General features: G+C 41.3%; 1 protein-coding gene across 1 annotated transcript in view; it reads left to right on the top strand.

Moving 5' to 3' along the window:
* Nucleotides 1-10,405: 10,405 nt before the first annotated feature.
* The window catches only part of sff (sugar-free frosting), a 36,058-nt gene continuing 33,365 nt past the window's right edge, over nt 10,406-13,098 (top strand). The window contains exons 1-4 of the mRNA XM_065227021.1: nt 10,406-11,354; nt 11,455-11,549; nt 11,806-11,891; nt 12,371-12,511. Coding sequence (XP_065083093.1) covers nt 11,252-11,354; nt 11,455-11,549; nt 11,806-11,891; nt 12,371-12,511 — 425 coding nt within the window. The 5' untranslated portion in view covers nt 10,406-11,251. The remainder of the gene's footprint in view (nt 11,355-11,454; nt 11,550-11,805; nt 11,892-12,370; nt 12,512-13,098) is intronic.

The raw sequence follows: 13,098 nt of genomic DNA, 5'->3' as shown, positions 1-13,098 counted from the left end.
CACGCTACGGTCTAGGTGACATTGAGTTACCTTGACCCAACCGTAAAGGATATTGTTCTCGGGCTGAAGGCCCTAAACGCCAAGGAGAATTTCCCTTCCCGGTTCGACAGAGGGCGGCCTTGCCGTCGTCGACCGGCTTCGTCAGAAGGAAGCGCCTGTGCATCGGAACCATCTCCACAAACCGCTATACCAGCCCGGTAAAACCAACCCGCCATCGCACTACGGCCGACGTTCGGTCAGCCTCGCTTCGTCCGCCATTGCCGGAATTGTACCGCAATTTCACCGAGCGGTGGTACCGCCATCTTGCCGACAAGATCGGCCTTTAAGGATCTTTCCGGAACCACAGCGAGCGCTCGCTGGTCTGCAGTCGTCGTAGTCACCATCGTCATCAAGGGTATGTGCCAAGAAAATCGAACACAACACCACACAATCCACACTATGGGTAATTGCAGAAATACAGTGTTTAAATTGATCCGCGTTGTGTTTTAGTTTAATTGAAAGCTTGAGTGCCTTTTCATCCGCGTAGCCCCTCCAGTTTGCCCAGTAGTGCGCCGACTCTGAGACACAGTTCAAGGAGTCTCGTGCTGCTGAGTTGTTGTCGGGCAGAACATTAGTTTCAGTACAGTAATTCATCTCAACTTATACATATTTCAATCTCTCCCTATGTTGATGGGCACAAGAAAGTAGAAGTGAACAATTGAAATCTTAAAACTAAAAACTAAATCTAAATATTTTCTAAATATAAAGGGAATTAATCGTTGCAATTAAGGATTACAACAATTTTTGCCTTAAATTATTAATTATTTTGTTGGACATTTGTTCTAAAGTTTCAACATTCGAAATTCTATGTACCTCGGTAGTACTGTAGGGAGGAAGGCAACTTCAAAATCATTTTCAGAACTTTGTTCTGAATCCTTTGAAGTGCCTTTTTTCCTGGCACAGCGTAAAGCATGGCCGGTCTAAAAACTTATTTAAATATTAGATGTTTATTCGTCAGGCAAACTTTGGATTTCCTGCTTATAAGAGAATACAAACATTTTATATATTTGTTACATTTGGCTTGAATGCCCTCAATGTGATCTTTAAAAGTTAATTTTTGGTCAAGTATTAATCCAAGATATTTCACTTGGCTTGACCAGGAAATTGGAACTCCGTTCATACCCAAGTAACATTGCAAGTTTTATCACGGTTTTAAAGCATGCTACAAGTCTAATTCATAGTCTTCAGAACCCTCATAAACCCCTAATTGTTACTTGGGTAGTGACTATGTGACTACTACTAGGTTTCAAAAACGAAGCTCTAGGCTTATGTGGAAATATTATAAGTTGAGTTTTGGAAGCGTTGGGAGAAATCTTCCATTTTTGTAAATAAGAAGAGAAAATATCTAAACTTTTCTGCAGTCTGCTGCAAATAACACGAAGACTTCTTCCTTTAGCGGAAATACCTGTGTCATCAGCGAACAAAGATTTGTGGCAACCCTGAGGCAAATCAGGGAGGTCCGAAGTGAAAATGTTATACAATATAGGCCCAAGAATGCTACCCTGAGGAACTCCTGCTCTAACAGGTAGTCGATTAGATTTGGAATTTTGATAATTTACCTGCAGAGTTCTGTCAGTTAAATAATTTTGAACTAATTTCATAATATAATGTCGAATGCTTTTACTATATCTAGAAGACCAACTCCAGTTGAGTAGCCTTTAGATTTGTTTGAACGAATTAAATGGGTAACTCTTAGCAGTTGATGAGTAGTTGAATGCCCATGGCGAAATCCAAACTGCTCATCTGCAAAAATTGAGTTTGTATTAATGTGAAGCATCATTCTATTTAACATTATCTTTTCAAAAAGTTTACTTATTGAAGAAAGCAAACTTATTGGACGGTAGCTAGAAGCTTCAGCTGGATTTTTATCCGGCTTCAAAATTGGATTTTTCCATTTATCAGGAAAGTATGTCAAATGGAAACATCTGTTAAATAATTTTACCAAGAATGACAAGGTACTCTCTGGGAGTTTTTTGATGAGGATGTAGAAAATTCCATCATCACCTGGAGCTTTTATATTATGAAACTTTTTAGTTATAGACCTTACTTTGTCCAAATCAGTTCCCCAGGAATAAAAATATATTCCCGAGAGAAAATAGTCAGATAATCCCGAGCAACTGAAATTATGGGAACTCTCGAATTGCTTAGCAAGTTTCTGAGCTTTTCCAAAATTTGTGATCAAAATTTTACCACCTTCTTTAAGCGCTGGAATAGGCTTTTGAGGTTTTTTCAAAATTTTTGTGAGTTTCCAAAAGGGTTTGGAACTCGGGTCTAATTTAGAAATATTATTTTTAAAAGTTTTGTTCCTCAGGGCAGAGAATCGCTTTTTAATTTGTTTTTGCAAATCCTGTCAGAAAACTTTCATGGCAGGATCACGTGTTCTTTGATATTGTCTCCTACGGACATTTTTAAGACGGATCAAGAGCTGAAGATCGTCGTCTATTATAATTGAATCGAATTTAACCTCGCATTTTGGTACTGAGGCAGCTTTTGCTTCAACTATAGAAGTAGTCAGAGATTCAAGAGCATAATTAATTTCATCTTTGGTTTGCAAAGGAATGTTTGGATCGAAGTTATATTCCATAAATGTTCGATATTGCTCCCAATCAGCCCTATGGTAATTGAAAGTAGAGCTGTTGGGATTAGAAATTATTTCTTGGGATATTTCAAACGTTACTAGAAGGTGATCAGAACCGAAGTCAGCATGGGTAACCAATTGGCTACAAAGTTGACATGAATCAGTTAAGACCAAATCAATAGTTGAGGGATTTCTTGCTGAAGAAAAGCATGTTGGGCTGCTTGGATATTGAATAGTGTAATAACCTGCAGAACAATCACCAAACTGAATATTACCATTGGAATTACTTTGAGCATTCTTCCATGAGCGGTGTTTTGCATTAAAATCACCAATAATGAAGAATTTAGACCTATGACGGGTAAGTTTCTGAAGGTCACCTTTGAGAAAATTCTTTTGCTGGCCTACGCATTGGAATGGCAAATAGGCAGCTATAAACGTAAGTAAGTTGTCCAAATTTTGTTTCAACAGAAACACCCAATGTTTCAAAAACTTTGGTTTCAAATGAAGAAAGAATTTTATGTTTGATTCGTCTATGAACAATGATGGCAACGCCACCACAGGGTCCATCAAGACGATCATTCCAAATTTGCGTTAGAAATACGTTGGTTAGTATTTTGATTTCTACCCGGTGCAATAGCAGCATAGGTAGCTTTATTAACTCGCTGAACATTGTTAGCAGCGAGGGGTGTAGGTATAGATGAAAAATTTGAAGCAGGGGTGATAATTGTACCGACGGGTACGAATGTAGAATTTGTTCTTTGCTGACCGTTGTTAACAACCGAGGAAATTGTACCTGGTCGGGAACGTGGAGCGAAATTATCTGTAGAACACTTCACAAAATTCATGGAATTCATTATAAGATCCCCTTTGATTTTTTATGATAATTCTAATTAAAATTCGCATAAATTCTCATTCTCTCATCTAAATTTGTCAGAAAATTCATTTGAAGTTTTTCTTAGAATAGTCTAGAGATTATTTTTGAGGTGACCAGTACGCTGATAGATCACCTTTTCGTGGTGCGTTACTGGTATAAGATCTCCCCCCGACTCCTAGTTCAGACAGCTTCAAACTAGGGGAACACGATTTTCAAGTAATCATAGGAACACATCTTAGTCCTTGTTGCTTTTTAATAGTTAATAGTTGCTCCACTAAGAATGACCTGCCTGCTTATCCAGAAAAAAATACGCCTTAGCAATGGAAGTGTTGTTCCATTTTAAGAGAATAAACAGACATTCCACATAATTATTCTGGTCCTATGAATTGTTCAGAAGATCCTAGCCTGGCTAACCTTCAATTCCACAATGGCCAGGAACCCAATAACCCCAACGACTTTTGTGGCATTCGGTAGAATAACTTCGATTCAATTTAAATTTGGAAAGTAATTTTGAAGATGATTGGATTTTAAAAACTGAAATACATTTACATTCCAACACAAGCATTCCTGGATTTTGTTTCCATATGACAAACTGACAAAAATGAAGAGATAATAGAACGTACAAATCCACCGATTGAAGCTGACGACTAAACATATCAACAGAAAATGAATTACCAACAAAAGACCAACACAACAACATTTAAAACGCCCGCATCAATCATTCAACCTAAACAAATAAATGGAAAATAACAAAACATTAATCGAAACCATTAAACCCCACAAACTGGTTTTGCATTTCATCTCTGCCTTACGACAAACTGTGACGAACCTCCATTGTAATTTCCCCCCCAACGACCGTTCAAAGTATGAATCATCCTTCCTGTTTTGCCTGTTCTTTCAAAACTGACATTGCACCCTTCGCAGCTACACAAATACATCAACGCGCTCGGGCACTCATCGCAGTCACCCACGAGATTCACTCACCTATCATGCTTTCGGAAGCCGGAAAATGCATGCGCATAGAAGTGGAAGTGACAGTCCGTCCATTCGTCGTCGTCGGCGGCAGCGGGAGAGAATTTTTCTCCCTTTTGCAAACCATTTGTTAAGTCAGTAGGGTAGTACTCACGTAGACGCGAGGTGTATATGTACACATTTTACTAGAAACGTATAAAATTCTAAAGGGAAGGATGTACACCACCCACCCTACATGACTTCCCAAACTTCTGAGTGTGTGTGTGTGTACGAATACGACCACCGCTGTGAGGATAATCCCTACCGAAAATGTAGGGTAAAGTTGACAGCAGGAATTCCAGATTTTCCCGGTTTTTCCTAGTGAAAATAAAATTGCGTCTTTTCACCGGGTTTCTTGGTTGAGTTGCCATGCTGCTTTATTCGGAGACGAGCCAGCCAACGGCTGAAAGTCTCCTTAATAAAGATATGAAAAAAAAAATGCTGCTTTATAGAAATGCAGGTTGAAAGTTTTTCACAAAAAATCCCACACTACCAATGAGAACGACCCGAATTTGAGTTTAGTTTACTCATATATCACATAAAGTGCAGAAACTCAGTGATGAGTAAATTTGCCTCACGTTTTTCCAGGCTTTTCCAGGTTTGTCCGGGAAAAATTTCCGAATATGATAAAAGAAGAGATTGGATTCACTCAGCCTATTGGTGCAGACGACAGTAAACCAACAAATGAACGGTGTGTACGACAAACATCACAAGAAACACAAAGTTTAGAGAAGGAACTCGCAAAAAGTGAAGGATCTCAGCCGTGAGTAAATTTGTCTCATGTTTTCTTGTAGAAAACCTCAACAAATCTACCGGAAAATAAGGAACACTGACGAAAATTTTACTCAGTCTAGGAGTAAAGGGTGATACGGTCAAAATTTGGTCAAGGGAAAACGCGTGTAAATCGGTGAAATCGTTTATTTAAAAAATCAAATTAAATTTCTTTTTCAAGTTCAATTAGTATAAAATTCAGGAAAAATATTCAGTTAGGCTTCCGCTTTTCCAAATCCGAATTGCCGGGCCTTGACCCCTGCCATCAGATTTTGTACAGCCACCTTGTCCACCTTCTTCGCCGCAGAAAGCCAGTTTGCCTTGAACTGATGCTCGCCATTAGCAGTTTTTTTGGTCTTCTTTAGGTTCCGCTTGACAATAGCCCAGTATTTCTCAATTGGGCGGAGCTCTGGCGTGTTGGGAGGGTTCTTGTCCTTGGGAACCACCTGCACGTTGTTGGCGGCGTACCACTCCATGGCCTTTTTACCGTAATGGCAAGATGCCAAATCCGGCCAAAACAGTACGGAACAACCGTGTTTCTTCAGGAAAGGCAGCAGACGTTTATTCAAACACTCTTTCACGTAAATTTCTTGGTTGACAGTCCCGGAAGCTATGAAAATGCTGCTTTTCAAGCCACAGGTACAGATGGCTTGCCAAACCAGATATTTCTTTGCGAACTTTGACAGTTTCATGTGCTTGAAAACATCTGCTACCTTTCCCCTTCCTTTTGCCGTATAAAACTCCTGTCCCGGAAGCTGCTTGTAGTCGGCTTTGACGTAGGTTTCGTCGTCCATTACCACGCAGTCAAACTTCGTCAGCATCGTCGTGTACAGCCTCCGGGATCGCGCTTTGGCCGTCGTATTTTGTTTATCATCGCGATTTGGAGTCACTACCTTCTTGTAAGTCGATAGTCCGGCTCGTTTTTTGGCTCGATGCACGGTTGTAGACGATACACCCAGCTTATTTGCGACATCTCGGAGAGAGAGGTTAGGGTTTCGCTTGAAACTACCGGCAACTCTCTTTGTCGTCTCAGCGGCTTCCGGTTTTCGATTTCCCCCCGATCCAGACTTCCTGGCTGTCGACAAACGTTCCCCAAACACTTTAATTACATTTGTAACGGTTGATTTGGCAACTGTTAGCGATTTTGCCAACTTTGCGTGCGAGTAGCTCGGATTTTCGCGATGCGCGAGCAAAATTTTGATACGCTGCTCTTCTTGCTTGGACGGCATTTTGACAACTGAAGAGTGAGTTCCAAAATCAAAATAGGAGCAACATTCTACACCCACACACCTTCAAAATGAGGGGTGTTCAGGTTTTTTAAATGCAAAATTGAAAGAAATATGTCAAGTTGATATTGACCAAATTTTGACCGTATCACCCTTTAGTACCAATAGACTGAGATAATCCAATCTTTACTTTACTCATATTCGGGATTTTTCCTGGAAACACCTGAAATTTACTCATCCGCTGAGTTCATGCACTTTTCCGTTTTATGAGTAAACTGAACTCAAATTCGGGTTGATCTCATTGACCTTGTAGGGGTTTACCTAATAAATGCTTAATGAAAACGACAAAGTTAAGGGTTACGTCCAAAGCACGACCGCTATGTTGACGTAAGACTACGAGATTAGTTTTGCTGCTTCATTAAATACCTAATAAATATTAGATATTTAACTCCAATATCAACAATTCATTATGCAAATTATTGAAATCGGGGTTTTTTTTTTAAAATAAATTCTAAAATTAAGATACAATTTTTGAACAGTGGCAGCATACACTTGCTTAAACTCTACACTGGACCCCTTTTATTGATAAATTTTACTTCTATGAGCCTCTATTTTAAATCAACACACAGGCGTTCCTAGGCTATGGTTCCCCTTTTGGTCACTTTTGGTTTTGTGTTGATCCAAATAGTTTTGATAATATAATTGCACATTCTTGTTTTTTTTCCAGGTTGATTTTTGTACCAGTCTTGTCTTCTGCCGTCACTTATTTTGTCATTTTGTCTTGTGTATTGTGTATTGTGTATTAAGTTAACCCCAACTTGTCTTATGTATTGTGTCAACTTGTGTCTATTGTACTTCCCCATCTGTTTTTAAACACTTTCTGTTACTCTGTTATGACTAATTTCATTGATATATAAAAATAGTAATATCAATTATAGGATAGTATGGTTATTTATACTAATTGATAATTACCTCTCGGGTGGTTTGACAAGGAGTGCCAGCGAATGACAAAGGAGAAGAACGTCGCCAGAAGCCGGATGTTGGTGTCTGGTACCCGTCAGAACAGAGAGCGGTACAGGGTAGCAAGGTCAGCCGAGAAACGAACCCATCGCAGGAAAAAAAGGCAGTACGAGGAACGCGTTATTGCTGAGGCGCAAGAAAGTATGGAGCAGAATGATATGCGAAGGTTTTACGCAACTCTCAATGGCGTGAGGAGTAAGACAGCGCCGTCTCCCGCCATGTGCTATGACCGTGAAGGTAATCTGTTGACAGGTAAAACGATGGTGGCTGCCAGGTGGAAGGAGTACTTCGAGACGTTGCTGAACGGAAAGAACGAGAGAGCATCTACAAACAGAACACACATCGACGACGATGGTCAAGCTGTGGAACCACCAACGCTAGAAGAGGTGAAAAAGGCGATACGAGAGCTGAAAAATAGTAAGGCTGCGGGGAAGGACGAGCTCCCGACCGAACTTCTCAAACACGGAAGTGAGCAGCTGCACCAGATGATCCACCGTATACTGCTCAAGATATGGGAGGAGGAAGAATTGCCAGCTAGTTGGTTGGATGGTCTCGTTTGTCCCCTCTACAAAAAGGGACACAGACTGGAGTGCGCCAATTACAGAGGAATCACGCTTCTGAATTCGGCGTACAAAATATTATCACGTGTTCTGATCAACAGATTGAGACCGCTTGAGGAATCCTTCGTCGGCGAATACCAGGCTGGTTTTCGTGAGGGTCGATCAACGACGGATCAAATGTTTACCCTGCGTCAAACCCTTGAGAAGTTCCGGGAATACAACTTGCAGACTTATCATCTGTTCATAGATTTCAAGGCAGCGTACGATTCAGTAAAGAGAAACGAGCTATGGCAGATAATGCAAGAAAACGGTTTTCCGACGAAACTAATTAGGCTGATTCGTACAACGCTGGATGGTTCGAAATCATGTGTACGGGTTGCAGACGAAATTTCGGCCTCGTTCGTGACCTTAGATGGGTTGAAGCAGGGAGATGCTCTTTCGAACTTGCTATTCAACATCGCCCACGAAGGAGCGATTAGGAGAGCTGGCGTGCAGAGGAACGGTACCATCATCACAAAGTCGCACATGCTCCTTGGTTTTGCGGACGACATCGACATCATCGGAATCGACCGTAGAGCAGTGGAAGAGGCGTTCGCGCCTTTTAAGAGGGAGACAGCGAGGATTGTTCTCACGATAAATTCTACCAAAACGAAGTACATGGTCGCCGGTAGAAAGCGTAGGAGCAATAGTGGTGTTGGTAGTGAAGTGGTGCTAGATGGCAGCCGCGAACAGGGCTTTCTACGGGTTGCGTAACCAGCTGAAGTCCCGCAGCTTGCGTACGAAAACGAAATTCGCGATGTACAAGACGTTGATTCTGCCGGTAGCCCTTTAAGCCACGAATCGTGGGCATTAAAAGAGGCCGATCGGCGAGCTTTCGGTGTCTTCAAGCGTAAAGTGCTGCGAACAATACTCGGCGGTAAACTGGAAAATGGCATCTTGCGGCGTCGCATGAATCACGAGTTGTTTCAAGTACATAACGGCATGGATATTGTGAAGCTTATAAAACACGACAGGCTACAGTGGGCTGGGCATGTGCCGGAAGAGCGTCTAGCGAAGTCAATATTGAGCAGGGAACCCGGAAGAGGACGTCGGCCTCGGGGTAGGCCACGCACGCGTTGGCTTTGTGCAGTTGAGGAGGACATTAGGTCTTTGAACGCCCAAGGCGACTGGAAGCGATTGGTTCAGGACCGAGACCAATGAAGACGGTTACTTCGTCCAGCGCAGATTTGAATTCAACGAGTCGTCGCCCACCAGGTACTCAGGTACCTCTCATGATCCTTGGCTCCATTATGATTTTAACTTACCACTTTTTGATTAATTATCAAATACCTCTCCGAGTATATGCCTTGCTGATTTCTGGTCTCAAATGGATTGGTCCTGAATTTGTTTGATATCCTGTTCGAAGTAATTCTATTCCTTCTCCTTAGTCCATTTAAATCATGTTATTTCTTTGAGTTCCAGCTCCATATGATTCGCCATTCATAAAGATAATGGGTTAAAAGGGAGTAAAGCATACATAAAGGTAGATTAGTATTAGTTGTACTTGATCCAAACAATAGAAAGAAGCATAGATAAATTAGTAGGAAAATAAAACTAATATATAACTAAAAGTGCAATGGATGAGTGTTAGTTCCGGGATCATTTTAGTGTTAAGAGTTATGCTAGTTTTGATCCGTATTCAGCCCTGCCGGCCCCTCCAGCACTATTTGCAAAAATTGTGATTAGATTATGCGACACTGCTACTACTACTATGTTAGACGTATGACTTGTCAATTTTCGTTAGAGAAGAATACTGTTTTCTAACGCAACGCAAAGTTTTGATGAAGGTGTCTTTCAATAAATCACTCAATCAAAAGCAACTTGCAAACGAAAGAACTGTAGTTCCCATAAACAATATGTATGACAACCGAGACCTTTCAAAAAAAAAAAAAAATACTCCTTAATTGGCAACTCTTCCACGTTTCGACAAAAACAAACTACCTACCTGCCAGAAAAATTACGATGGATTCCTTGGTTGGCAAACTCGAGGAAAACGCATGCTTTCATATTTGACGTAAATTACTCCACTCCTATGCCTACTTACACAACACCCAATCCGAAACCACTGCGAATCAGGATATACGAGGTGACTCATTGCTCACTTGCAAATTCACTCACTCTCGCACTCACACATTCCCACGTCATGTCACGAAGGGGGTTGAGGGAGGATTGCATACACAGCGCACATACGCTGTGCACAATTACATCCTTTCGAGTAGGATAGTGGATTCGCTCGATGATGGGTTTTTCGCTCAGTAGCGCCCGAGAGCAACAACGACGAGGACGAGTGCACGGAATCGGTCGTCGGGAAATAAAGGAAATTCGCCGCCTGTCAATCTCCGCAGAACACCAACACATTCACTCTCGGCAGCGATTTCTCTCTTTCTCACCACGAACGAAGCAGGGGGGTTGTTCTCTTTAGCTGGAATATGTCAATACTGGCTGCTCTGCTGGTGGTTGGTGGAAATCGCCATTGAAACTTTGCTAAGCTAATCCTAGCCGAGAATCCCGTCGCGTACGGTCGGTCGGGTTGTCTTTTTCTCTGGGAAAAGTGCGAAAATTTGGGAAAGTGCGTTTCTCCTCAGTGTTAAAAGTGTGATAATTGGTTTCTTCCAACACGATTGATCACTGATTGGAAGGTTGTGTGTTGGCAGACGGAATCGGGAAAAAGGAAAATCACAAGGCAAAAAGTGCACAATACAGTGCAGAAGGAGGACTCTGCCCCTTCACGAGTTCGCGGTGCTCGGCTCTCGGCGCTCCGACAGTTCTCCTCACACGTAGGAATATTGATTTTTCAAATAAGGTGGAGGATTCAAGACATTGAATACGAGTGTTTTGAAGAGTTTTAAAGTACGACTCGAGCTGAAAGGATACAAAATAGTTGCAAGATGTTGGAAATCCCAGGATTTGGCAGTCATTGATCACGGTGTGGAAGATTTTCCGATGTTTCTCGACTGTTAGTGTTCATCAATGAAGTCAAATATTCCGTGTGGTTATAGTTGAAAGCTAAGAAGAAAAGCGGTGAAATTCGTGACTAGTTTCAGAAAGCTATTTCGTAGAAAGGGAATACCATCGTGGGAGGCTGGTTAAGCGATTTGAAAACGGCCAACTAAGATCTGTATCTAGAAAAAAAATGAGCAGAGAAGTGCAAAAGGAAAATAGTACCCCATCCAACGAGGCCCATCAATATGTGGGGCCATATCGTCTGGAACGAACGCTGGGGAAAGGTCAAACTGGTAAGAGGATCGTACTCCACAAGTCCTCTCAAATTAACGTCAAAGTGCATGGAAGCAGCCATCGTCTTACTTTTCGTTCCTTATCGATTCCTCTTTACAGGCCTCGTGAAATTAGGAGTGCATTGTGTCACCGCTAAAAAAGTAGCAATTAAAATTATCAACCGAGAAAAGCTCAGTGAATCAGTGCTGATGAAAGTAATTACCGTCCAATAAGCATTTTCCTATACATAACAAAAAAGTCGAACACATTTTAATTAACTTACTTATTATCCTTTCTTTATCTTTGTCCTCATTCTCTCTCTCTTTTTTTCATTCTGATAAAATTTCATTCAACCCACTCGCAACTATACGGTACGCTCGACAACATCAACAACCCAACTTCTTCACATCAACCATGAAACGTCGACGACTAACACATGAATAACACACACAAAAAACATCCGCCGACCAGGTGGAACGAGAAATAGCTATAATGAAACTAATTGACCACCCACACGTCCTTGGCCTGACGGATGTTTATGAAAATCGGAAATATTTGTAAGTTTAAACATCCTCTAAATCGAAACCCATTCTGATCTAGTAGTCCTTGCCTTTCCGTGACGAGGCTTCGCGTGCGGAGAAGGCTTGCTAGGATTAACGAACTGGTTCATCTTTCGCAATTATGAGCCTACTTCGATTGTTTCTCGAAGCACACCATACACAACACGATACTACAATAGAACATATACGGCAGCAGGACGACTCTGCGGAAGGCCAGACTGTGTGCGCCAGCGAAAGCACGAAAAATTAAATATTGAAAAATCAATCAATAATGCAGCAAAAAAGTGCCTTCTGTTTGTGTTTTCGCCATGGCGTGTGATTATGGATCCCATTGTTGGGTTGGTTGCTTTTCCGCGAAGAAACAAAAGCAGGCGAACATTTGTGATTATTTTGTTGCTAGTGTATCTGTGTGTGAAAAAATAAATTAAATAAAATGATTGCCCAGAAGAAGAAAATAAAATGATACAATTTCGCAGATATCTGGTGCTGGAGCACGTTTCCGGTGGTGAGCTGTTCGATTATCTGGTGAAGAAGGGCCGCCTTACGCCAAAGGAGGCGCGGAAGTTCTTCCGGCAAATCATCTCCGCGCTGGATTTCTGTCACTCGCATTCAATATGGTGAGTAATGAGAGGAAGAAATTGTGTATAATCAATGAAAACCGAGGAGGGAGAGCAACGGGGTTGTTGCTATACAATACGGTCTTATTAGGTGCGTGAGAAAGAGATTGAAATTGGAAATCAGGAATTATGATTGGATAACAGTATGAAGCGAAAAAGGGCTGTCGGAAGTTTCTCATTAAACTGACTTTGCCGATAACAGAAGGATTTATTCGATGTACCATTTGCATATTTTTGGCCTCGAACAAAACGGGATGATTGAATAATGTGGTCCTTTTTCCGATGGGTTCCATACTCGTTCATGGAAATGAGGCCAAACCCGTTTCTGCCTATTTAGGAATTAGTTCGAAATTTGATGGATTTCGATGGGTATTTTCGTAAAAAATCAAATGTGGCTTGAGCAAATGGAATGGGTTTCCCAAAAGATGAGTGAATATTTAAAGAAAAAAGATGTATGAAATGAGAAAAATAACCAACCTAGTCATACAGTGGCGCTTGCTTCTGTTGTTCGTACGTAAGGAGGGAAGCGAATGATATCAAACTTTTGATTCTCGGTTAGGGTTTCCCCACAAACATTTAATAAATTT

This window comes from Ochlerotatus camptorhynchus, unplaced genomic scaffold (assembly GCF_037179485.1).
Source record: "Ochlerotatus camptorhynchus isolate MF236.1 unplaced genomic scaffold, CSIRO-AGI_Acam_v1.1 ptg000265l, whole genome shotgun sequence".
Classification (NCBI taxonomy): domain Eukaryota; kingdom Metazoa; phylum Arthropoda; class Insecta; order Diptera; family Culicidae; genus Ochlerotatus; species Ochlerotatus camptorhynchus.
Note: the sequence above shows the minus strand (reverse complement) of the source record. Positions and strands in the feature narration are given on the sequence as shown.